Below are 27,199 nucleotides of genomic sequence, written 5' to 3'. Positions count from 1 at the left end.
CAATGTTTCTTTATGGCGCTGAAACCAACAAATGTCCGAGTTCCGCTCCCCGTGCGACTGATACTCGACTGCCATTGGCTCATCTGCGTTCGAGGGGAGGGGCTTACAGATAGGTAAATTAAGGTTACTATAATAGTGCGGTAAAAATACAGGTTATCTGTGATGTATGTTATTTATATTGTTACAGTTCTAATGCACTATTTTATACTTTTATTATGCACCGGTTATGAATGCTACGTGATATTTAACTGCTTATCTTTTTCCTAGCGTGTAAAAAGTGGGTCGTCTCTTCCTAGCACCGATGGATGATCAACCTGTCCCACAAATCAACCAGCAGGTGGCGTACATGCGTGAATACTGCAGCACTCTGCCTCATCTGTAGTGTTTATTAGGAGACATTGGGAGTGAGATAAATCATAGAACTGCTACGTATCCTAAACTGGGAGTTCTCATCATTGTTTTCATAAATATTAAAAATACCATGGTATGAGTATATAGCAATATCTGGATAGAAAACAACTATAGCATTGTGTCACCCCAGTGCTTGTCCCTGTGCTGTTGTCTGGATTTCAGCCGAACCTCCACAGGTCTGTGCTGTTGGAATGTGGACACCTCTGTCATGCTGACACTGTGCTGAGTGATTGTCCAGGGCCCTCTGGGTTAGTTCCCTTCGCTTTCTCACACAGGTGTCGTAGTTTGTCTTTTTGCATTGTAAATGGTGTGTGTCGTTGCGCTCTATCAGTTCTGCCTGTATCCGGGTTCTGCTGGTGTCTACTCACCATCTGTCTGTTGATGGAGACAACATTCATCAGCAGTGCAGCCTTTGCTGAATCTGACAGTCCTGTCCCTCTTGACCTCCATCAGTACAGTCATCTCGTCTAATAGTCTCATCTTGGAGAGACCCAAATGTCTGCTAATGTCCCACAGTATACTCATCATGGGAGCCATTTCTGTAATATAACTGAGGCGACAGACTGCTGTTCCGTCTGAGGCACTCTGTGAAATCTGGCGCAGGTGGCTGATAGAGGGGCTGCGCTGATCCAACCGTGTGAGAGAGAGAAACCAGTTATTGGCTGCTGCCTGTTACACATGGGAATGGTTTCCAGGTGATGCTTGGGACAACTCATCTGTTCAGTCTCTTTTAGGTGCCAGCATCTTTTCACACTTGTTCATAGCGTGTGTTAGTGGGTGGGAAACCAACATATGCTGTCGCTCTGAGTGTGTGCTGGGAGAGACTGAAATGACATGTGGTCATTATTGATCCTGTCTGTGTAATAAAAATATATTTTGGAAAATATTATTTTCTTGCAAGGTTAATATATAAATAATGGTTTTGTGTTAAAAGTTTAAAAAGTTAATTTTCCTGTTTTGCATGTTACTGCTTTTACAGTTTTCAGCTACATTTTACCTGCACCTTTTTCACCTTCATTTATTGTTCACAGAAAATGATCCTGAAGCATTTGTCTGAAGTTACATCATCATTTTAATCGTCAATGTTTAACTTAACCATGGAAAGAAAGAAAGAAAGAAAGAAAATATTACAGAAAGTTTATGAGAAGTATGTTATTGACAAATAGATATGGGCTTATTCATTATTTTGTCCCCTGCTGAAAAACTCCCATAGAGCGTCTGTCATGGATCATATTTTTTGTACCAGATCAGATTTTGTTTTGTACCAGTAGTATTAGGTTTGCTGATGCTGTTGGCTCAGGGAGGACTTGCCACACATAACATACAAAGGCTGCACATGTATCCCTCTGCATTTGTGTTGTGTTTTTGTACTTGGTTAGACTAAATACTGGAGTGTTGAATGCAGTACCAGATGCTGGAGATCTTATGCATTGCTTTAATAAGTGAAATAAGCATGTCTTTGTAACATGACAAATTCACATATTCATTATACAAAGTTTAAGAAAAAAGGCTTTTCCATATATTGCCCTAGTCAGGATCAGAGAGACCTTCCTCATCTGAAGAATAAATGAATGAATTTCTGCACTAATCTCATGCAGCTGACATAACTCACTCTGTTGGTGTAAACTCTCATTCAGCATTACAATGTGCATGGAATGTATGGCTGCTTTCATAAATGTCTAAAAACCCATTAGTATATATATATATATATATATATATATATATGTCTATATTATGGGAAATATAAGTTTGGAACCTTTCCACAGGAAGAAATGCGGCTGTCACGGTATGTATGAAGCATGACCAGCAGATGGCGCTACTGTCACACTCCCCATGGCCACACACTTTTCTGCATCTCTCTGTTGTTGAGATGTCTTCTCTGTTTCCTGGAAATCTTCTTGACGTGCGCATAAGAAATGTTTGTCTGACTTCAGATTTTCATAAAAAACAAACAAAAAAACAAACAAACAAACAAAAAAAACCTTTGGGTATTTGATCATCAAATAGTCACTTCTTAAAACATGTCATTTTGGCCCTACGTCACTGTCACACGAAATACTAATAGTGAGTGTAATTAAGCACTTAACAGTAAATATTTAATATTCCATATTTTTATACAACCTGATGTTTCAAAATATATTTTTATCCCTTAACTGTATGAATCTGCAGATTTCAGTTATAAATAAAGGCTGTTTTTTTAAAAATGAGTTTTTCTCCTGCTCAAAAATTGTATTATGCCATGTATCTATTTTTATGGTCAGAATTATTAAATATCAAACTTTTGAGGTTAAATGTATTGAATTGACAAAACGTTTTGATGCTTTATGATGATACTTGTTTAAATGCCCTATAATTGAACTTTCAGTTCTGCAGCTTTGCAGATAGTATGCTCAAACAACAACATTACAAACTAACTAACGTTAAAAAAAGTGAAATCGCAATCAACCACCCCTTTAAAAAATATATAAAACCAAAACAGAAACTGTAATTGCATCCACTCAAAACTCAAAGTTGTGATGCTCCTCCAATGTTAACGTGCATTCTCTTTGGTTGTGTTTTTAGCAGACAATCACTTCAGATGTTTTTCTTTTCTGTACTGGAGAGTTCTGTTTTTCAACAAACGGGAAGTGAGTTTTGCTGAGGCAAACTGCTTTTCTAATTCAGTGTTTAGATGTATAGCAGACTCGAGTGGACAGAGAGGGAATCATGAACGCTACAGCTTATTTTCAGGCAGATGAGGAGACCGAGCTGGGCTTGGTGGGGGCCGCTGTGATCCTGGGGGTGTGTTTCCTGGTGGGAACACCTGGGAACCTGTTGGTGGTGTGGACCATCGTGAAGCACGTGAAACAGCGTTCACATACAGTGCTTCTCATCCTCCACCTGGCAGTCGCAGATCTTCTGGTGCTGATCACTCTGCCGCTGTGGATCTACTCGCTGGTCTGTTCCTGGGTGTTTGGAGAGGCTGCCTGCAAAGCCATGGTGTACATCATCAACGTCTGCATGTACAGCAGCGTCTTCATCATCACCACCATGAGTGTGGAGCGCTTCCTGGCTGTCAGATACCCCTTCGCCTCAGTCGTCTGGAGAAGGAGACAAGCACTGAACAAGGTACTTCTAATGATATGGATAGCTTCATTTCTCCTCAGTATTCCCGTCATTGTAACTCACACTTTGGGAGAAGATTATGGAGAAAATCAATGTCTGTTCAGGGAGTATGAGACTGCAGCCCAGGAGGCTGTGTTGCTGATTTTAGAATCTCTTGTAGGCTTTGTAATCCCTTTTTTCACTCTGTTGGTCTGCTACGGCTGCCTCTTCAGTCGCATAGCGCAGATGAACTTCAAGTCCAAGCGTAAGTCGACGTTTCTCATCTGCAGTGTGGTGGTGATGTTCGCTCTCTGCTGGATTCCTCATCATGTGGGGAACCTGCTTTCCCTCATCTCGCTCGCTCTCAAGCATTCAGACCCCAGCATGGCGAATAGTTTGGAGGACACCTGCACCACAATGACCTTTATAGCAGGAGCCCTGACATTCATCAGTAGCTCAGTCAATCCAGTGCTTTACGTGTTTGCGGCACGTACCTTCCGCAGCTCGCTTCGGGAAACTGGAATACAGAAGCTCTTCCAGCATTTGTCCAGTGCAGCATCAGGTGAAGGGAATAAAGAGTTATCATTTGTGTCCAAAAGACAGAGTTCACACAACACCAACTCACAGTGTCTCACAGACTCAAAAGTGCCTGAAGATGTGGCTATGGAATCATGCATCAATACTTCAGACTGACTCTGTAAGAAGCTTTAAAACCATTCGAACTGTTATTTCTCAAAAAACGAGTGCTTGAAGTTTTTAATGTAATTTTGTAGTTCAGAATTGTATTTTACATTTAGTCATTTTCATTTTCATTTACATTTAGTCATTTAACAGATGCTTTTATCCAAAGCGACTTACAAATGAGGAAAATAGAAGCAATCAAAATCAACAAGACGGCAATGATATGCAACTGCTATAACAAGTCTCAGTTAGCTTAAAGCAGTATATTTAAGGCATTTTTTGTATTTTTAATTATATAATAAATAAAAGCAAAATAGATTAAAAAGAATAGATCAAGGTAGTGTTAGAGGCCTTCTTTCCTTTTGTTATTTTTATAAAAAATAAAAAAAATAAAACAGAATACAAAAAGATTATAGAAGCTAGTGCTAGTTTCTTTTTTTTTTTATTAAGAAAACAAGCAATTAGTAAATGAAGAGAGCAAGTCTAAAATGGGCAGTTTTTTTTAAAGAATATAATTAGAATGTAGAGTGCTAGAGTTAGAGGGTCAAATGAAGTTAAGAGATGTGTTTTAAGCCGATTCTTGAAGATGGCTAAGGACCCAGCTGCTTGGATTGAGTTGGGCAGGTCATGCACCAGGAGGGAACATTTCATTTAAAAGTCTGTAAAAGTGACTTTGTGCTTCTTTGCGATTGCACAATCAAATGACATTCACTTGCAGAACACAAGCTTCAAGAGGGCGCATAAGTCTGAATACAGTACAATGAGATTGTACAATAATGAACGAGACAGTACAATAAAGGAAGTATCTAAGTAAAATATTTGCTTGTTCTTTGTGTTCGGAGTATATTTTGATACTTACTAAAATGTTAACTTAAATTGCAACTGCATATTCTATGATGAAGCCACTTTTATATTTGAGATACAACCAAAATGCATTTATAGCAAATATTTCTGTCTGTTTTGGATCAAATTCCCATGGTATCTTATGTAATCAGACTGTCTTACATCATCTTTGCATTTCATCATCTTCCTTTTCCTTTTTGTGAAAGAGGAAGTGGGCATTAAATGGAACAGATGTCTGTCTAGAAAAAGATTTCACTGAAGTGTCCTTCTTTTCTGTAATGCTCCTTTCATTAAAAAAATTGAACGGCAGTTATTTTTTAAATCGAAACATACAAGTTATCTTGCACAGGGCCACTGTCTAAAGCAGAAGAAAAGCTCAACAAGGCTGTTTCTTATTCTGTGAAATACTAGTTTTTTTTTTGTTTTTTGTTTTTGGCAGTTTTCAATTATATACCTTTATGAAAAAAAAAAGAAAGCTGAATTTATTGAATTTTTAAAATGCTAAATTTTTACCTATGTGAGTAAAACCTGGAATACATAAGATGCAACGTGCAAATATTTTTCCCTGATTTGAACTGTCTCTGGATGAGTCAGCTCTAGTTGGCCAAAGTCAGAGCAGTCTGTGTTTGTGGAGTTTACCATTATCACAGTATAGGATGGGCACATAGCCTACTCTTTTTAAGCTTGTGATTACATCCAGTCCATTTTGATATTTTAAGCTGATTTTAGAACGCATTGTTTTCATTTGTCATGTGTCTCTTAGCAACAAGGCACGTTTCCGTGTGAGTTTTTCCTGTTTTTCTTTGGAACCATTTACAGAGGTGACACGTGTATGATGAATCTGTTCAGATTTTAGAAGTCGTGTTGTGAATACTAGCCCTTTAAAAGTGGTGAGATGACATTTCTCCTGTCATAACCTGTGGCTCTATTTCTATCTCTCTTATACAACACAAATTTCATGACTGAAAGAATCAGCTGACCAATGCTCAAGACCAATGCTCAAGATGAAACCAGGGTGAGAGAAGGAGAGAGATGCTTGACTTCCTGAGTCTGGAAGAGGCCATAGAATCGTCACTTAAGCTTGGCATGCCATGGATTAGTGGATCCTCAGCACAGTTGACTGTATAGGGTATACGTATGACCCAAGGATAGGTTTGGGCTCCTAAATTATTTTTAATTTATTTTTTATATTGCCATTGCTATGCCATAGTGCCATGTATTTTTTTTTCTTTTAGCCATTAAAACCTAAACCAGTTACATATATTAAAATGACAGCGCGTCTGTATAAGTGTGTAGAAGCAGAGCAAGACAAATGAATTTCGGATCTTCTCTCCTACTTCCCAACGCATAATAAACCAATCAGAACGGGATACATAGGTGCCGTGGCAATACGCCCCGCCCTCACCTTTACAAACCAGCCAATCAACGCGCTCCCCCGGGAGCTCGACTCCAAACAGGGAGGCCGAACCAAAGCCAGGTAACCAGGAAAAAACGAGACAGCGTGAAAAGCTTCAGGGCTTGTTATGGGGTTAGCGTGAGACGAACCAGGGCTTTTTCTGCCTCCTTTACCAGTCAAACCAGTAACTCTGGATAAAGAGCACAAGTACTGCAACAGGTAGAGTCTCGCGCCGCACTCTCTCTCTCTCGTGTCCTTCTCCTGAAGTAATCTCCTGTCCTTTCTCGTGTACTTCAATTGAAACTCCATTTCTTTTGTTTGCTTCTCTTGGAGAAAGGTGGAACCCTCGTGTTACTGTTTTATTTGATCTTTGCTCTTAATTGTAGTTTTTACCCTTGTGGTCCCTGATGGCTTCGCACAGTGATACTCTGGTGGTGTTCTTTGGGGCAACAGCTGGTGCAAATGGGGGTAAACTGGGGTCGGATGAAAGGGAATTAATTCTCTTGGTGTGGCAAATTGTGGATCTACATGAGAATAAGGTACGGACCTTTTGACCCTGTTGTGAGGTCTCTAACTTTAAACTACCCACCTAGTAATGTTCTAGTGTTAGAAACAACCTTGACAGCTGACATTCACTAACAAAGGAGCGCTTTCAGAAAGTTTACATTGTGATTTACATTACAAGCAGCAGCTGTTTTATTTGATGAACTGTTTGACAGCGTTATTCGAGCATTTATAATGTGGTCTTTTCGAGCCACGAGAGACGAAAGCGTTCCTTGTTTGGTGCATGTCATCGCCTGTAGGTCAGTAACCCTGCCGTGTCTGCTTTGCGTCCACACAAACACACTTTCTGAGATATCATCATCATCGGTGTCAAACCTAGTGAGCTGACTATCTAGACAGCACAGGCGCGTGGAGAACATTGTCTATGTTCTCGACGCCCAGGTGTGTTAAAGCGCGCGCCGATGAGAAAACCCGCTTGAGATGTGTTGCGAGGCCCGTTGAAAGACATGATGTTGTTAACAGGTGGCCAAGCTTCAGCGGACTCTAGTGCAGCCGGACAGTGCGGATCTGTCAGAGCAATGCAAGGAGGAGACCGGGCTCACGGCGGAGGAGCTGTGCAAGGCCGAGCCGCTGGAGAGCGTCCTGCAGCAGGTGAGAGACCATTCTCAATCCACGCTTTTCTACAGTGTTTGTGTATATGCTGGCCTTTCAGACTGATGCTTAGGAATGTTTTCGTCACTTGGTTCGAAATTTTAGTTTGTAGTGTTCTAAAAAAATCTATCAAAAGCCACATATAAAGCAGTGTATACAAACATTTTAGTAGGCTGTGTGTCAGCATAAGGCATATTTTCAACATGATTTTAGCATTTGTCAGATTTGGGATGATTTTTAAGTGGCTTGCTGTGGTTTGGGTGTGGGAAGGAAGGGGGGGAGTGCAGGTCTGGTCTTGTTGTGGACTGATGTGTTGAGCAGACATCTGGAAGACCGAATGTTTACCTGCGAATGCACCCACCTGAGAACCATAAATGTCAGTCAGTGGAGAGTGAGCAAGAGTGATATGGAAACAGAGGGATTAGGATTAAAAAAAAGTGAACCAGAGAGATTTTACCCTTTTTTTATTTTTATTTTTTATTATTATTTTTTTTTATAATCTGTCCATGTTAGGCTCATTTATCAAGCAGGATATGTATAGTTTTCGTTTCGCAGGTATGTTTTGGCAAAAGTAGGTTGTCGCCAAACGTGTTTCTCAACCATGACAGAGAGAATTTGTTTGTACTTTGTAAACCTGCTCCCACCCCCCACTGTTTCATAATGAACACCCTCTCATTACTGTCCCACAGAAAACAACTTTGAGTCTAAACTCAGTTCTTGGACTAGATGTTTGTTGAAATTTATATGTATTTAATAAATGTAAAAATTAGAACCATTAATCAATGATTAGTCTCATTTATTACATTTTACTTTCTCCCTTTTTTTTATTGCATGCCTTTGTAGCATTCAGGTGGTGGCATGTTATCTTGATTCAGTCATAGCCTATCCCCAGGGGGCTCTATAAATATTAACTAGTGAAATCAATTTCTCCCTGCCAACCTTTCAGAGAGATAAATAGAAAGACAGGCGCAATCACAGTTCAGTTCAGTTCAGTTCATATTCATTGTTGTTTTCAAAGAAATACAAGCACTTCCAACAGCTGTTGGAACTAGAAGTGGGTGATATAACCAATGTCTTTTCATGATACAAATAATTTTATTTCTCATATACTAAGATATAATCATAATATAGTTGTTTTTGTTTTATGTTTAAGAAGAAATCAAAACACAAATTACAAACAAAATGATGCAATGTAAGAGAGATACAAATAAAATAGTGCTTTAACTTTTCCAAATACAGTAGATCTATTTAACAGTAGCATTCAAGTAAGAAATTGTATTATCATATGAAAATTTAAAACGGCACATTCTTCACTGTGTGAATTATATTCACTGATTCTTATTAAAACCACAAAAGCAAGCATTTAGCATTTTAGTTCTTTTTCTGTGCTTAACTCTTAAGATCAAGCATGCACTTTTTCTTATGCATGTTTCCTTATCACTCATATGTGTCAACTTGAATCAGTCCTGCGCAAATATATTCACATACCACAATGTGGCAGAATCTGTCTCTAAACGCTTTATATTGTCACCAGTCCTGTAAGGAACAGTGAGGGGTTTGGGGAAGGGCTCTCACTCAGGACTTTGACCTGTTATCTTCACTGAAAGATTCTTTCAAGACCTGTCCCCTACATACGGAATGGTGACACAACTAACATCTGTTTTCTCACTGTTGTGACTCACCGGTTGATAAAATTGTCCTCGTCATTGTGTCTAGGTTAGGAAATGGGTATTTAGGAGGGATTAGTGTGGCTCATCCTATATTACTCACAGATGGTTTGTTTGTTTTTTACTAAATTATTTTTTTTTGTTTACTTTAGTTTCTCCCTCTCACTCTCTCTCTCTCTCTGAGCATTAGCACCTGATCTGTGCTGTGTGTATTGAGACATGGTATCCAAAGTGAAATGCAGGAAAAAAACAAAAAAACATTTATAGCTGCTGGCACTCACTAGGTGACTCGCTTTGGCTTTGCACCTGCTTTTAGATGCTAACTCTGTGGGAATGGTGTGGTGCTAACCTTTGTGTGTGTGTGTGCGAGGGAGAAAAGACTTGAAGCAGAATTAAATTGTTACTGTGAGATCATGAGTGTGTTTGTGGGAGAAAATGATCTTGGGTGTGTTTGAGTGACATGGGGTGTGTCAGAGAAATTGTGTTTTATTCTGTGAGCTCGCTGACAAAGCACAGCAGGCTGGCAAGAGCGTGTCAGTACCTGTGAGTGATGAGCAGAGAGATTTATTTCTCCACAGACTGTCGGTGTGAAGGGAGAGGTCTTGCAAATGCCTCTATGAAAGGATGAGTGACATGTTTATCCATTCTTTCATTCAGCCTCAGAAAGACTTCCCATCAGTAAAATGGTCATTTATAGAAATGAATTAGATGGATCTTGGGTCTCATGTTTTTACAGCATTGGATAAAGTGAATACAGAATGGAATAATCAAATCCTCAAATCCGGTTGTATGTGATTGTTATTTAAACATCCTGGTAGTTCAGTCGGCACACCCTGTTACCTCATCTAAAGGCACTCTCACTTCAATACATCCCGAACAGACCGATTGAGTTCTACTCAAAAGTAAGCATCACTATGCCCTAATCATTTTAGAGGGCAGAACACTTAAAGTGAAAAAAAAAAGCACAGTTGTTTTAAATTTTGATGGATGATAAATGTTTATTTTGCACCAAATCAGCATATTAAAATGATTTCTGAAGGATCATGCAACACTGAAGACTAGAGTAATGCCTGGTAAAAATTCAGCTCTGCCATTAGTTAAATATATTATAATAGAAAATAGTTATTTTATGTTGTAATAATGTCACCATGTTACTATTTTACTGTATTTTGGTTGTAATAAATGCAGCCTTGGTGTGCATAAGAGACTTCATTCAAAAACAGATCCTTTGTTTGAAATGTAATAATAGGTAAGGAATATTTTCTGCTGATTGTCATGCATATCTTTAAGTGAAGCACAGTTCTGTGATCAGCAGTAAATCTCCATCCGATGGCCAGAGGGCGCTTTCATGCTAAAAATACAAATATTGCTCCGAAGAAGAAATCCAGGAAATGCCTATTACTGCAGCTCAATAAACAGAAGATATAACTGCTTTCATTGATTCAGCGTGACTAATACACACACAACTACAACAATATATGGTTTATCGGAGTTCTTCTTGTTATAGTTTTCATCATGATAAAGTATATAAATAATGAAATGCTAACCGACATAGCCTTTATCACTGCTTAGAATACAATTTAATATTCTGTTTAAGAAGCCACATCTCACAGAAGATTTTAATTCAAACACTTATTATGAAGTGAGTTTAGAGTTAAAATGTTATTAAATGTGGTGTTTTCACATGCTCTCAGATCGAGCAGCTTTTACTACAGAGAGCCCTAGTTCACAGAGAAGATACGCAAACAGCTGTCATTATCGCAAACGATTTTGTTGATTTCATATTTTTACAATTAAATCGTCTGTGATTATGAAAGCGATTCTGAATAGCTTGTCAGAGAACCACAGCTCTGTGTAGTGAATGCTGCTCCACCTGAAAACAGGTGATGGAGATTTACTACTAATCACAGAACCTGCTTTACTGATAAAATTTGCATGACAATTGCGTTTAATTTTGTTCGTGCAGACCTAACCATAAGCACACTTTGCTAGTAGCCTTAAAGAAGCACTCCACTATTTTTGAAAGAGAGTCTAATTTTCCAACTTCCCTAGAGTTGAACAGTTAAGTTTTACCATTTTCTAAAACATTCAGCTGATCTCCGGGTCTGGCGGTAGCAATTTAAGCTTAGCTAAGCATAGATCACTAATCTGATTACACTGTTAGCATCGCGCTTAAAATTGAACAAATTGAAAAATTTAAAATTGAAGTTTTTTAATATTTTTCCTATTTAAAACATGACACTTCTGTAGTTACATCGTGTATTAAGACTGACTGAAAATGAAAAGTTGCGATTTTCTAGGCCGATATGGCAAGGAGCTATACTCTCATTCCATCGTAATAGTCAGCTGCTGTACCAGGTGTGCAGAAGGCGGAGTGATATTACGAAGCACCTGAAAATAGTCCCCTGCTAGTTTGTGTAGTTGTAGAGTTGCTGGGGACTATTTTTGAAAACGGTAAAAACTCTGTTTAACTCTAGGAGAGTTGGAAATGAGCCTGTTTTCAAAAAATGTTCCTTTAATAAACGATCTTTCGTAGATTCTGCTGTTCACTTCAGTTTTGAAAGACCCTATAGATTGCATCCCTTTTCTTCAAGGGAGTAAAAATGCCATTTGGAATTCGATCTCTTTGTACACATGCACACAGAGCAAACATGGCTCACCGGGACACACCGAATGATTGCCAAAGATCAAATTTCTCTCTCACTCTCACTGACAGCTTGGCAGAGGCGAATTTTATTTTATTGTTATTTGTTTATTTGTAAGTGTTTTATTTTAATTGAATTTTAATTTCCAGCCAGTGAGATGTTACATTTATTTCTAGCTTTTTTCCCCTGGAGTTTGATCTCCCCCGTCTAATTGTTGTCACAGGGTGTGTCAGTGTGTTTTAGCAGAATGTTTGTGTAGCAGAAATTAAGTTTGCACTGGATTATTGCAGTTGCCAATTTGTGCATTGTTTGGTTGTATTGTAAAAACAGCCATGAGTGCACACACAAACCGTGCAGCACTAGATGCTTATTTGAGATTACTTAAAATAAGATGTAAAGCTCTTGAATTATACTTTCAGAATTGTCAGGTATTTCCAAAGTTAAGCCCTTAATGACTAACCGAAGCTTTGTATTTGCATGAGGTATGAAGATGGACAGGTTATGTGGAAAAACAGCATGTCGCAGTCCAAGAGTGTGATGGGAATGTAGTTGAATTTACTGCAGTTCAGCCTTCAGTTGTTCTCAGTGTTTTGAGCGCTTTATACTGCTTTTTTCTCAAATTCTTTTTATTTGTTTGATTAGTCAGGTTATGTATGTTGCACTTAATCTTTTAAACTTTTAAACAGCTACTGTCTGTCATGGTTGCTTTTACTTTTGATTTCTCTGGGTAAAGGCTATGTTTGCTTGTTATCAGCCCTGGCCTGTATGATAAGAAAATTGGGCCATAAAGGAAACATCGGTTTTCTTCAGACTCTTGTCATTCCTGCTCTGTTGTAATTCACCGCAGAATGACTTAAATCATAGAAAAGTTAATGTTTGTTTGATCACATTAAGTTTTTTTCATAATAACTCTTAATCTGAGCTAGTATTAGTTTAATTAGTTAAAAAAAGTTGATGTAGGTGGTATAATGTAAGTCTTACACAATAAGAGTACTTTTAATATCAGAGAAACTGTTTATCATTTTGTTTTGGCTGAAAATGTAACGTGTAGCTTACATACATGCATAATATAAACTCTGCTTCATTCAGTGCCTGCACTTTTAAGGTATTTTTCAAAATTGAAAATAAAATAAAAATGAATGGGAACATTGAATAAGAAAATAAAATATCAGTGTTTCCGATTCAAAATTCTATATTTAATGTTGATCGCTGTTTCTTTGCAATTATTTGTGAAATTCGCTATCACAGAGTCAAAAAAATTTCTACACTTTAATTAATTAATTTTTTATGCAAGAACCGTTTTCAACACATTCTTTTTCATGTCAACTTGTATGAGACTTATTCTCCTTTGCATTTTCTCATTTCCATGTTTGTCACGCTCATGTGAATAACATAAAGCACTCAAATCAGTTGTCGGGTCATAGTTTGTGGCTAGCCTGTACTGCTGTTGGCTGATGCAGAGATGGAGAAGTTTACTAAACGTCTGTAATAGTTCATTAAAGACAAGTAAATCACAGTAAGGGTTGTGCCGATAAATGATAGAATCGTGTATCTACGATAGTCAGAGGTATCGACGATAGCAGATGTCTCTGTCGATAGTCAGGACAATAGGCTCAGTGCTCATTCTCCTATTAATGTATTAAATTATAATAATAACTATTATTATTTTTATTAGGCAGCCTATTAATTCGGCTATCAAACTGCCCAGCTATTTCACTTCAGCACCGCATTTCGCACGCACGCACCCACCCACACACACACACACACACACACACATACAGCACACGCGCAAAGGAGGATTAGAGCCTGTAGTCGGTGAAGAAGTTGTAACGCTTTGATTCCTTAAATCCATGAAATGAAAGAGATAGAAATCAAGGAGTTGGTGTCCCACACTGGTACAATGGCTGGTACACAGCAACGTGCTCTTCTCATTCATGAGAGATTAACTCTTTCTTTCCGTTACAAATAAAGTAAAGACAAAATAATTAGGTGGCAGAGCGAATTTATAATCCACAGTGGTTCTCACATAGTCCTTCTACGTCATCACCACATGGTGTGCGTTATAAGTTAAGTGATCAGGCACATCGCACTATAATGTGATGTATGCAAAATACGTAGTTTTGGCCGTTACAAAGTCTTCATCCACAAACAGTCGTACATCGTCTGCGGCCTATATATGTGCAATATTTTAAACAAGCCTTCATTAACTGAGTTTAATGCCACTGTTATGTTAGAACGCATCTCTTTCTTCTTTCTGTGGTGGTGCGTCGGTCTCGTCATGAGGCGTGCGGTCCAGAGCGCTGTACGACTAATGCATCAGTTCAATTCAGCTTTACTCCAAATATATGAACTTGCCTGTTTTGAATACTGTATTTTATGTTTAACGTGTTCTTTTATGTCCAATATTGGTGTTAAACTGTTGGATTTAAATATAATCTACTACTGATTTTCACTGTTGACTGATTTTGCAGAGCATTTAGACTGATTACTTCTGTGTGCAGATGCGGCAAATTTGTCCCAGGACGCGTGATAAGACAGTTGCGTCAAATTATATATGAACCAACTGTTTTAAATACAGTATTTTCATATTTAACGTTAGTTTATCAGTTCGTTTGAAAGTATATATTTACGATTATTGGTGATTCCAAATGCTGTCTCTCTCGCACCCGCATGGTTTAAAACATATAACAAATAACTATGCTATGACAAGAACAAAGAGTCTCTCTCTCTCTTGCTCCACCAATGCACAAAAATAGTGTCGACGATCTCACAGGCTGACGATATGACGATTTGAAAAATGACCATATTGCCCAAACACTTGTGCCAAGACAGACCAGGTCTGTTTCAGTCACTGTTTGCTGTCAGAAGTTACCAGTCGTTTTGACAAAGTTTTTAATTTAATTAATTTTTAATATTTGCGACTGACCCCAGCTATTGTATATGCGGCTGCGCGTTCACTGTCAAATGTCATTTAAAGGTTAATTTTGTAATTTTGTCAAATATTTTTCTTGTTTACACACATTCTTGTTTTATTTATTGTCTTTATTTCATAAATTAACATGTGAACTCACTTCAATGTAATGCAAGTAAAATGGTTTTAGACTTTTTTCCCCCCCCTTTAACATTAGTTTATCAATATTTTTTAAAGTGTGTGTGTGTGTATATATCTTTTTTTTTTTTTTTATTATTGGTGATTCCATAGGTTCTCTCTATGTTTGGTTTAAAACACCAAATAGTTATGCTATGACAAGAAAGTCTTTCTCTTGCTCCACCCATGAACGTTAATATGGTGTATCATTGATCTCACACCCAACATCTAATCACAGGTAAATGTGGGAGCTCCTATAGCTGTGAGTGGGCAGGTGATGCACTGTGAGCAGGACAAACACTCTTCATTTGTTTTGTCATTTATCTCTCTGGTCATGTGAAATAATTTATCTCGAATGACTGGAACCACCATGGCTCTCTTCCTGTATTTTCACCAATCCAGTCTGACCAGCTGCTTAATCTTCAAAGAAAGAAAGTACACACACACACACACACACACGGAGCAGCATGTGTACATATTACTACATAATGTGGGTGTCCTCTGTGCTGCCCTTGACATTGTAGTAGAAAGTTCAGTGGTTTCAGACTATGCTACATTTACCCACTGTCATATTCATGTCATTTTGACTTGTGTGCTGTACGTTAAATGAGTTTTTAACTTATAGTTTATTTGGAAAAATATGATTCCCAATGCACACAAACTTGCCCTGCTGGTTACAGTCTTTATTTTTTTACAAATAAATAAATAATAAAGTAGTAATGTAATGGGATTACAGAAGCAAGAAGCTGTCACCTAAAGTATAAGTATGCTTATTTGACGCATTTACTTAATTTTCAAATTATTTCAAATTTCGTAAATATTAAATAAAATAAGTCTATCATATAGGCCATCAACCACCCTGCTCCAAGACATTGCCTTCAGCTGTCAAAAAGAAATATCGGTCAAATTTATTTATAAAAAAAGAACTCAAAGGTGTAGATGTAAAGGGAATTGAATCTAATACATGCACCTGTGTGTTATGCTGCGGTGCTTTAGAATAGAAATAATAAAGTTTTTCTCCGTTCCTTCTCTGTTTTTCACTGTTTCTGTTTCTGTCTCTAGTTTTATCAGTCAGTGTCGGATGAACTGAAGTCTCTGGGCAGAAGCTCCTACACACTTTGTGTGGATGGACCACTGCTTATCCGACAGGTGCTGCACCCTGAGGCCTCCAAAAAGGTAACACACCCCTTCCAAAGTCCAAACACACCAGTCATCCATCCTTGAGTAGCCTATTTGTATTTAATCCACCCTTAACTAAGGCTATTGAAAACTGAAAAGGAAAAGCCTATGGGTGTGTGTATTCTTCTGACATTTCTAAATTAGTTGTCAGTTTGGTATAATCTGTTTAGCAGCAGCATGTTATAATCTTTAAAGGAATGCTGTGCTTCTCCAGAGGAAATTTAAAATGCCCTCACTCCATTCCTCTGCCCTTCCTTTAGGCTCCTCCTAAACATATTTTCTAGTGTGCATCTCCCTCATTTGTCTGTGTGTGTTGTTGTAGAATCTAGTCCTGCCAGAGTGCTTCTACACGTTTGTGGACTTGAAGAAAGAGTTCCACAAATGCTGCCCCAACGCAGGTCCTGTCAAAGATCTCACTCTGACCTCCATGCTGGACTGTATCCTGCATATGCTTTGGGTTTTACCTTGCTATTTGTGTAAGATGGTGGTTCCCCAAATACCAGTATTTAAAGATCAGGAAAGCTCATAATTTAGCTCAAAAATTTCTATGTTGGAGGATTAGCTTAAAAGTGATTCAGGACCAATCTTGCAGCAACTCCAAGCAAGGAAAAGACTGAGACTTTTATCATAGTGAGGAGGCGGGGCTAAACCCATTGCTATGTATGACCATTTTCTATGTAATTTTATGAAGAAAAAAAATTAGTTTATTATAAGCCTTCCTGTTTTACCATATATAAATAAAATTAAATAGTTAAAATTAGTGATTACTTTCCTTTCTGGCACTATGGCATTTTTATACCGTGCCAGAGATTTTAATGTGTGTCTGATATTGGTCATAAACACGATCACTACACAATCTAATCTGTAGTGTCTTATTAACACACTATCATGCATTGTGTGCAATGCATTTCTTCTCTCTTCACATTTAGTTAAATTTCTCCACTGCTAAAGAAACTCTTGTTTCCTTGTCAGTACTCTTAGCAGTTTTGGACCTTAAGAGCTCTTTTAAGGGTTAAGATGCTTTCTGAATTACTTCCTCCTTTGCTAGGGGCTTTTCTTTAATTCTAAGAAGAATTCTCCTAGAAGTTTGTCATTAGGTGCAACTCTTTGCACTAGTAATTTTCATGAATGCGGGCCCAGGATTATAATACTATTTCAGCATTTTCAGCTGTTTTGGTAGGAATCTGTGCATTCACGTATGCGTATGACCTTGACCGTGTTGTCAGATGTGTGTGTTCCTGCAGCGGTGGAGCAGGAGGCCGGAACGAGGGAGGTGAAGAACATGGTTCTGCTAATTCTGCACCTCCTGGCTGAGCCTTACAGTGAGTCCCTCAGCTTAAAAGATTGATCCGTGCAGTTTATATACTGATACAACCTTACATATTTTGCTATTGATATACACAGCTGATCATGTGACTGTCTTTTGTAGATCACAAATTCTCCACTTCTGAGACCGTAAACTACAAGTTTGAATCCGGAGCATGGTATTTACTCATATTTAGATTTTTTTTTTTTTTTTACTGATGAGTTTGGATTGTCTGAGAAGTGAGGAGTTTCCCTTTTACTGCTGTCCAGAATGTTCTTAATTTAAGAGCTGATGACTTTGAGCATAAGTCTTCAAATACATCTGTGGGGTTTCTCATTATAAGACTGTCTGACTACGGTCATCACACATGAGTATGCTGATACGCATGAATGATCTGTAACCTGTGTGTCTGCATGTGGGCATTGGCTTCCAGCAGTAAGACAGAAGCTGTGGACAGCGAGACAGTCATCAGAGCTCGTGGGTTGCCATGGCAGTCATCTGATCAGGACATCGCTCGCTTCTTCAAGGGCCTCAACATTGCCAAGTGAGATTTCAGATCCGCTTAACACTGAAAGGCACACTTGCAGTGACATGGTGCATGCACTCGGAAAAGACCCTTAAGTGCACATTAGCAGTGTAATGCAAAACTTCAAAAAACCTGAAAGGCAAATCTAGCCTAATCTCATATCAGGACTTTCACTAGTGGATAAGTAGCTTTACGTGGAACGTCCAAGCTGATTTATCATAACGAGTACATTTTAAAGGATGCATACTAAATATGTTGTTTTCTGGCTTTGTTTGATTTTTGTGGGTGTGTGTGTGTATCAGAGGTGGCGTTGCACTGTGTTTAAATGCTCAGGGCCGGAGGAACGGGGAAGCTCTGGTGCGCTTCATAAACTCTGAGCAAAGAGACATGGCACTCGAACGACATAAACATCACATGGGCAACAGATACATTGAAGTGAGTTCACCTCCTCAAAGCATCCAAACCATGCTTTATTTTACTCTGATCATCTGAAAAAATGCATTGTGCAACAACACTCCCTTTTAATCTGAGACGAATCAACTACTAGTGTTCGAGTTGTCTGATGATGAATTTAGAGAAACCACTTTCTGGAGCGTTTACTTTGACAGTCTTAACAGCATGCTAAAGCACAGCATATTAAAGAAGCTGCATCTCTGAATTTGTTCCCTTTAAAGTATTGTTGTTGTTAATTTTATAGGTAAAATATCATAATCAAATTAAGTAATTAACAAAGTAACCATCTTCACCCATCCCTAATTTACACAATCTGAATAATACAATCAAAGGCATGCAGTCCACTCCAATGACACTCTATTTATTTTGTTTCAGGTATATAAAGCGACTGGTGAGGAATTTCTGAAGATTGCAGGAGGTGAGTCATTTACATTTGTCTTCTGTTGTAATGTGAGCATTTGTAGAGTAAATCTCTATCTGCTATTCCCAGTTGTGTGTGTGTGTGTGTGTGTGTGTCAGTCCCTCATTTTTACCCCCTCTGTGGGAATGAAAGACTCTTTGTGAGTCTCTTCCCTTGCTGACTCGTGTAGGGCAGGTAGAGGGGTAAACTCTCAGAGAAACAGAGTCATTCCCTCAGGGAGAGAGATGGGTCAGGAGCTTCTGAAAAGCCTCACACACAGCAGGTGTAAAAGAACAGCAGCCTGCCGAGATATCATTACAGTGCGTGTGGATGTGTTTGCTGAAAGGCTTTACAGCAGCTGGGAGTCTGTCTCACGTTGTTGCCACGTTTGCCATTTCTAAATGTCCTCATCTTTTGACAGGCACGTCCAATGAGGTAGCTCAGTTTCTTTCTAAGGAAAACCAAGTGATAATCCGAATGCGTGGGCTTCCGTTCACTGCTAGTCCTCAGGATGTTCTGGGCTTCCTGGGACCGGAGAGCCCGGTGACTGATGGGACGGAGGGGCTTCTGTTTGTGAAGTACCCAGATGGACGTCCCACAGGCGATGCGTTTGTTCTCTTTGCCTGTGAGGAATATGCCCAGAATGCCCTGAAGAAGCACAAACAGATCCTGGGCAAGAGATACATTGAGCTGTTTCGCAGTACTGCAGCGGAGGTCCAACAGGTACAGATGATTTGTGTTTAACGCTCCGAGACCAAAGCACTGATATTCATCATTTAGAAAAAAAAAATTCTTCACCCTTTTACATTTTTCTTTAGGAAGCCATTAGTTTTAAAATCCATTCTATGGTTGCATTTGGGTATAATAGGGCAGAAGTTTTGCAAAACTGCAATGCTAGAGATTTATGGTTGCTAAATTTCAGCACTATGTTTTGATGTACTAAGAGAAAGTTTTGAATTCACAACAATTTAGCACTTAAAAAAAAAAAAAAAAGTAATATATAAACAGCAAAAAAAAAAAAAAAGCTGACTTGGTGTACGTTTGAATGTGACCAACATCTTGTTCTTCATTGCTGTTTTCTTGACCTCCTTTTTGTATCTTGGAACTAGGTTTTGAATCGCTACATGTCCACTCCATTGATCTCCACGCTTCCTCCTCCTCCGCCTCAGATGGTGTCTGTACCGGTGTTAGCCTCGTCACCCTTCATCACCACCGGCAGCACGCGAGACTGCATCAGGCTGAGAGGTCTGCCGTACACTGCCGCCATCGAGGACATCCTGGAGTTTATGGGAGAACACACTATCGATATCAAACCACATGGAGTGCACATGGTCCTGAACCAACAGGTGACAGAGGAACTTGATGAAATTAGAATCATTAGGTGTTTCTAGCATGACCCTTTGACCTTTTTTTTTTGGTTTGTCTTTTTTAGGGTCGACCCTCTGGTGATGCCTTCATTCAGATGAAGTCAGCTGACCGTGCGTTTATGGTGGCTCAGAAGTGCCACAAGAAGATGATGAAGGACCGTTATGTAGAGGTGTTCCAGTGCTCCACTGAGGAGATGAGTTTTGTGCTGATGGGGGGCACGCTTAACCGCAGCGGCCTCTCGCCGCCTCCGTGCAAGCTGCCCTGTAAGAGACTGTCTGCTACTTTATAGAGCTTTGTTCTTGTCAAATGATTATTGGAAACCATGATAAGATGAACTGCACTGTTAATTTGGGTTAGTATTTGGCGTGAGCCAGCAGCTGTAATCTCCTCCTGTTCAAGAGATGCTGATCTGTGTGCAGTGTTCCAGCCTGTGCTGTTCTGCTCCTATCCGCTGGACCGTTTGAGATTAGATTTCAGTTTATCTATCTACAAGAAAGTGGTGTGATCACCTCTGTCACGGACCTCAAGGTGCAACATTTAGGCATTTTAGAAAGAGCAAGCCCAAAAGCGGCACAAAAGGAAGGGCTTTTTATTCTGTCATTTGATTTGGTTGTTTGACCTTGGCTTGAGAATGGGCCGTATGTGCTCACACTACATCAGAAAACACTGTAGTTGTCTCTGTGCCAGTTAAGATAAGTATACATGACATTCACACACTCCTGCAAGGTCAGCTGTGTGTGTGTGTGTGTGTGTGAGAGAGAGAGCGAGATTTAGAATGCCCACATGGTGAAATTTTCATTTTTAATAAAGTCCTGTCATGTCTTTCTCAGGTCTCTCTCCACCAACATATGCTGCATTTCCTGCTCCTCCAGCTATGCTTCCCAGTGAGGCAGCGTTCTATCAGCCCCCCCTGCTGGCCACTCCAAGAACTCCACTGTCCCCAGCACACAGCCCTGCACCTGCTTTCGCCTACTACTCTCCCCAGCTTTACATGAACATGAACATGAACATGAACTACACCACGTACTACCCCAGGTACAAGAAGACAAATATCTGTGCAAAGATTTACCTCGTTCTAAACTGACCTCATTTTTACATGCCTCTTTGTTAAATGCTTATGTTGTCTGTGGCACATAGTGGGGTTAAATTTAGCTGTGCAATTTATTTATTAAACATTAGCATATTTATCATTACCATAAAAAAAGATAAACACCGATGTTCAGTATTTAAATGTGTTAGTAATAATATTAGTAATATTAATTGTAATCACAAACACTGTTTTCAGCAAGTTAAAATTTCAATTAATTTAAAATAAATGCTTCTATTTTGAACTTTCTATTCATCAAAGAATCCTGTGGATCCTTTTTAATATTGATAATAATAAATGTTCCTATATCAACAAATCAGCATACAGTATTTTTCGGACTATAAGTCGCACCTGAGTATAAGTCGCATCAGTCCAAAAATATGTCGTGATGAGGAAAAAAACATGTATAAGTCGCACTGGACTATGAGTCGCATTTATTTAGAACCAAGTACCAAGAGAAAACATTACTGTCTACAGCCACGAGAGGGCACAGCATAGAGCGCTGGAGACGGTAATGTTTTCTCTTGATTCATTTCTCTCGGTTCATTTCTCTTGTTTCATTTCTCTTGGTTCATGTCAAATTAATTTTGATAAATAAGTCGCACCTGAATATAGCAGGACCAGCCAAACTATGAAAAAAAGTGTGACTTATAGTCCGGAAAATATGGTAGAATGATTTCTGAGGGATCATGTAACAGTGAAGACTAGAGTAATGATGCTGAAATTTTGCTTTATCGACAATTGACACACAAAATGTTAATTATAAAATATGAATTAAAAAAATGTATTAAAGTTCATTTATTTCAGTAATTGAACTCAAATTGTGAAACTTGTGTATTAAATAAATTCAATGCACACAGACTGAAGTAGTTTAAGTCTTTGGTTCATTTAATTGTGATGATTTTGGCTCAAATTTAACAAAAACCCACCAATTCACCATCTGAACAAATGAGAGAACTTTAAGACCAATAAAAAAACATTTAGTGAATTGTTGGCCTTCTGGATGTTCATTTACTGTACATGTACTCAATACTTGGTAGGGGCTCTTTTTGCTTTAATTACTGCCTCAATTCAGCGTGGCATGGAGGTGATCAGTTTGTGGCACTGCTGAGGTGGTGTGGGAGCCCAGGTTTCTTTGACAGTGGCCTTCAGCTCATCTGCATTTGTTGGTCTCTTGTTTCTCATCTTCCTCTTGACAATAGCAATAGGTCTGACAAATTTGCTGGTCAGTCAAGCACACCAACACCACGGTCACTTAACCAACTTTTTGTGCTTTTGGTAGTGTGGGGAGTGTCTCTTGTTTCTCTTGGTTTTGGCAGTGTGGGCAGTAGAAGGAAGAATGAGGTGCTCCAAAATGTTTTGGTAAACGTGTGCCTCAGGAGTGGCTTAACAAGAGGAATATGACAACTGTATCCAAATTCCTTGACACGTCTGTGTGTGTTGGTTCTTGATGCCTTGACCCCAGGCTCAGTCCATTCCTTGAAGTTCACTCAAATACTTGAATCCAGTTTTGCTTGACAATCCTCATAGGGCTGTGGTTCTCTCGGTTGGTTGTGCATCTTTTTCTTCAACCCTTTTTTTTTTTCCTTCCACTCAACTTTCTGTTAACATGCTTGGATACAGCACTCTGTAACAGCCAGCTTCTTTGCAATGGATTTTTGTGACTTCTCCTCCTTGTGAAGGGTGTCAATGATTGTCTTCAACTGTCAGATCAGCAGTCTTCCCCATGATTGTGTAGCCTAGTGAACCAGACTGAGAGACCATTTTGAAGGATCAGGAAACCTTTGCAGTTGTTTTGTTGATTAGTTGATTGGCATGTCACCATATTCTTATTAGTTGAGTTCGTGAATTGGTGGGTTTTTGTCAAATGTGAACCAAAATCATCACAATTGAAAGAATCGAAGACTTAAACTACAGTCTGTGTGCATTGAATTTATTTAATACATGAGTTCAACAATTTGAGTTTGAGTGAGAATTACTGAAATAGATTAATTTCTCCACGAAATTCTAATTTACTGAGATGCACATGTATATCTTGCAATATAACTGTAATGAATTTTTTTAAAAAATATATCAAATCAGTGCTTCCTTGGTGACCATGAAAGACCTTTCAAGAACATTAAAAAGATTTTGCAATCCCAAACTTTTGAAGAGTTGTTTGCTTCATAAGTCTTCTTTAAAACAGAAGTCAATCAAATGTATTACAATTGCTTCAAATGTAGCTCCTCCATTCAGAATGTATAATCCATGTTATAATGATTTAATGCATCTGTTTTCGATTATGGAAAACCTTTTTTTTCTTTTTCTCTCTCAAACTCGTCTTGTGTCTCTCTGTTGATTTAGTCCACCGGTCTCTCCCTCCACGCTGAGTTATTTTGCGGCCCCGCCGGGATCAGTAGCAGTGGCCACCCAGCACGCCCCTTCCATCCTTCCCCCTCAGCCCGGAGCACTGGTGCGAATGCAGGGTGTGCCATACAACGCGGGGGTCAAAGACGTCCTCAGCTTTTTTCAGGGATATCAGGTGACTCCTCATTTCCACTACTCACTCACTCAAGTTCTCGAGTTCAAAAACAAGTCAAAAAGGGTGTCCTAAGCAGCATACCTCTCACCTGAGACTTTATCAGGAACCTGGTGCTCTTGGTTAACAGCACACATCTTAAAAAGTTTCTTTCTTGTTTTTTTTATGCTGAATCATTGTGCACATTTTGTCCTCTCATTAGCTGACACCCGAATAGGTGGAGACATCAGATGATGGTATGACACCAGCACTCCGAGGAGGAGAAAAATGGGTTGAGTTAAATGGAAATGAGTGATGCTTTGTGTTGGGCACGGGTCTGTGTGTGCTTTCTCTCTCAAAATATGTACATATATATATAGCCATGGAGATTTTCTAGATATTGTAGTTTATTCTCTGTGTGGTGGGGTTGGTAAAACGGTGTTGAGCATGCAGCGTCCCTGGCCTCTCGTGTGACTCTGAGCTGTGTGTCTAACACTGTTCACCAAGCGTAGCACAGTGGCGCGTGTGTAAAATGCTGAGTTCAGGTTTGACTCCTTGCTGAACTGCTGAAATGGATCTAGCTCTGTCCACCCTCCAAGTGTGCTTTTAACCTCTGATCCAAAATGCACACTATGGGCCTCTGTGTGCGGGAAGTGTTTCTTTTTTGGCAGGTGGTCTGCACCCCCTCTTTCTTTCCATATCTATAGTGCATTCACGCTTGGACATCTTTTGTACAACCCAGTATGATGCAAATGTTTTATTTCTGTTGTACAGTGTATTGGGGTGGTGTGTTTGGACATACACTGGTGCACCTCTTCACTTCTAACACACTGCACTTCAGATCGGTTTAAAGAGCCTTTTAAATGAACTACATTTAGCAAACTCAATACTCTTCCCTTCATTTACCTGTAGATTTAACATTTTCACACATCCATAGGGGTGTGAGCATATGTGATCTAACATTGAGTTAATTAAATTCTGAATCTTTGATTTTTATGATTCCTGATTTTTTTTTTGCACTTAAATTTTTTTTGATTTCTTTCAAATAAATATTGTTCTTTTGAACATCCTATTCATAAAAAATCCTGAAAAAGTGAAAAATAAATAATTTCAACATTTAAAAGGGTTTCCTATAAAAACTCTTAATGAATTCACACTTTTGAGTGGTAGTGTATAACACACACACACTAAATTGTTAAAAAAATTTATGCTCACCAAGTGTGCAGTTATTTGATCAAAATACAATATAAACAGTAATATTGTGAAATTGAAATGTATTTCTGTGATTTCCCCCCCCCCCCAGGATTCTTTAATAAATAGAAAGTTTAAAAGAACAGTTTTTTTTAAAAGCATATCTTTTTACACCCCTAGTAGACATGCACACTGCTGTACATGTATGAACATGGTTTAGAGAAGTGCTGATTGTTGTGAGTGTAACGTGAGGCCTGTGGCACTGACTGTGGCTCATTGTGCTGTAGTACTCTCCTGAAGAATACAGCAGCTTGCTTGGAGTGAGCGATCAGGGCCGGAGTCTGATTCAGCCCAAAGAGTGGCTTTGTCTGTAGGGCGAGCCTCTCCAGGTAAGCTCCCATGATGCCCCATGACCTGAACCCGTCGCCTGTGCATGGATAATACTCTTAACTCCTCCCCTCGCTTCCACTGCTCTGGGGTGACCTCCGATCAGAAGTTGAATCCCTGATACTATCTTCTGTTTCCATATCTTTTGTAAATCTCCAATCTCTGCTTTTTGCATAATCAATCCCATAATGCTTTATTGATCTAATGCTGCTGTTTTCAGATGTTCGAATGCTTTTTCTCTCTAATCTGACTAATTGGTTTGGGCTTTGAATGTCTTTGTTCGGGTAGCGTCATCGTTCTGAACGTATTGCAATCTCCTGCCTTTAAAAGGGTTTCCTAAGTTTAAGCTCTTTCATTTTCAGGTGACTTGATTGATCTGATTAATCCAAATCAAATGCTCTTTCTCTCCCTAGTGATAGAGTTCAGTGTGCATGCATGATCTTGACCTTTCTGACCTTATTGTAATACATGCCAGTGTTTTTAATTTTACCACTGGAATATCACTTTTAATTGTTTCACTTTTGTTTTGGTGTAGCTCCAGGCAGACTCTGTGCTCATGCTGTATAACTGGAGTGGTCAGCGCAGCGGGGAGGCGCTGGTGACCTTCCCCAGTGAGAAAGCAGCCAGACAGGCTGTAGCCGAATGCTCCAATCTTCCCCTCTCCGGCCACCCCATCCGCCTGGCCTGCTGCGAGTGACCGCACACTGACCGCTGCACTTCACCTGTCCCAGCCCTTTCTCCCTCATTACCTGTCTTTTGGCTTTTCACACCGTCGTCTGAAGACTGTTGTCTACACAAAGAAGAAGAGGACCTGACACAGAAGCACTGTGTGTTTTTATATACACGCGATAAACCATCAGTAGCACTGCCTCGCTGCTTTGTGTGTGTGTGTGTGTGTGTGTGTATGAGAGAAATTGAGATCAGTGGCATGCATGCTAAACTCTTCCTGTGTCTTTTTATGTCAAGATCTCTTCTTTCCTAATTCAAGACTTAAAGTAAACTTCTAACATTGCAAGCCATCAGTTTATGGAACAAGCGGTCTTCCTGTTATAAACACAGCTGGCCAGTCCAGTTAGGCTCGAGTCCTTGCACTTGACAACCAAAATGCAATGCAATACTTATTTGCCGGTATGGATAAAGGAATGTTTTGAAATGCAGTGAGATTGCAAGAAGCCAAATACATGCTTTAAAAAGACTGTTATGCAGCACATAGGATTAAAAAGGGCATGATGCTTTTTCCCAGTGTACCTCTGCACTGTTTGGACTGACAGTCTTTCTTTTCCTTATTCCATGAGGATCAGACCAAGTATGTACTGCATAGACTTGCATGAACTGATTTTTAGTCTGATCCATTCCAAATTATTTTTTATTTTTATTTAAAGTATATATAAGAGTTGTTTGTGTAACCTACATTCATAAATGCTCGTTCCTTAGATGAATTGAATCGATGGAGGTGTGTATTATTTTGCCTGCGTTCAGACCTGTTGAGAGATGCGCAGACTGAACTGTGCCGAAGTCTTACCTTGTTTTGGACTTTCGAGTGCTTTGGAAATGTGGTCTATGTTTGTTCTTTTCTCTTTTGCTGCTTGAATCATGAGTTTCATTTTTTTTTCTTGACTACATTACTTCCAGACTACATTACCTACAGTGCAATACAAGGCTGAACAAAACGTCACACCTCTCTAGTGAAAGAAACAGCATTTTCCCCTCAAATGTATGACATGTATGTGTATAAAATGTGACTCTTATGTTATAAATAAATTGATATTGCTTTGACCTCATGTCAAAGTGGTGACATGATTATTATTATTATTTTTTTTAGACCAGCTTGGACC

The 27,199-nt window shown here is 39.1% G+C and overlaps 2 protein-coding genes across 6 annotated transcripts; both read left to right on the top strand.

Moving 5' to 3' along the window:
• Window positions 1–3,067: 3,067 nt before the first annotated feature.
• Window positions 3,068–5,312, top strand: LOC128016882 (leukotriene B4 receptor 1-like). Its single transcript, XM_052601747.1, has one exon. The coding sequence runs from the start codon at window positions 3,118–3,120 to the stop codon at window positions 4,186–4,188; it is 1,071 nt and encodes a 356-aa protein (XP_052457707.1). The 5' UTR covers window positions 3,068–3,117; the 3' UTR covers window positions 4,189–5,312.
• A 1,140-nt stretch (window positions 5,313–6,452) lies between these two features.
• On the top strand, window positions 6,453–27,145 carry LOC128016881 (epithelial splicing regulatory protein 2-like). 5 transcript variants are annotated; one of them, XM_052601745.1, is made up of 17 exons: window positions 6,454–6,634; window positions 6,802–6,954; window positions 7,442–7,570; window positions 16,033–16,146; window positions 16,472–16,586; window positions 17,376–17,471; window positions 17,579–17,633; window positions 17,889–17,999; window positions 18,284–18,416; window positions 18,810–18,852; window positions 19,256–19,557; window positions 19,944–20,180; window positions 20,267–20,465; window positions 21,033–21,237; window positions 23,633–23,810; window positions 25,265–25,366; window positions 25,900–25,947. In XM_052601745.1, the coding sequence occupies exons 2-16, from the start codon at window positions 6,823–6,825 to the stop codon at window positions 25,349–25,351; spliced, it is 2,136 nt and encodes a 711-aa protein (XP_052457705.1). In that variant the 5' UTR covers window positions 6,454–6,634; window positions 6,802–6,822; the 3' UTR covers window positions 25,352–25,366; window positions 25,900–25,947. The 5 variants fall into 5 exon arrangements, with proteins under 5 accessions (XP_052457704.1, XP_052457705.1, XP_052457706.1 ...); XM_052601746.1 differs by lacking the exon at window positions 25,900–25,947 and adding an exon at window positions 24,010–24,043 and having other exon boundaries at window positions 25,265–25,351; XM_052601744.1 differs by lacking the exon at window positions 25,265–25,366 and having other exon boundaries at window positions 6,453–6,634; window positions 20,004–20,180; window positions 25,900–27,145.
• Window positions 27,146–27,199: the final 54 nt, after the last annotated feature.

Source organism: Carassius gibelio, chromosome A7 (genome assembly GCF_023724105.1).
Source record: "Carassius gibelio isolate Cgi1373 ecotype wild population from Czech Republic chromosome A7, carGib1.2-hapl.c, whole genome shotgun sequence".
In the NCBI taxonomy this organism is placed as follows: Eukaryota; Metazoa; Chordata; class Actinopteri; order Cypriniformes; family Cyprinidae; genus Carassius; species Carassius gibelio.
Note: the sequence above shows the minus strand (reverse complement) of the source record. Positions and strands in the feature narration are given on the sequence as shown.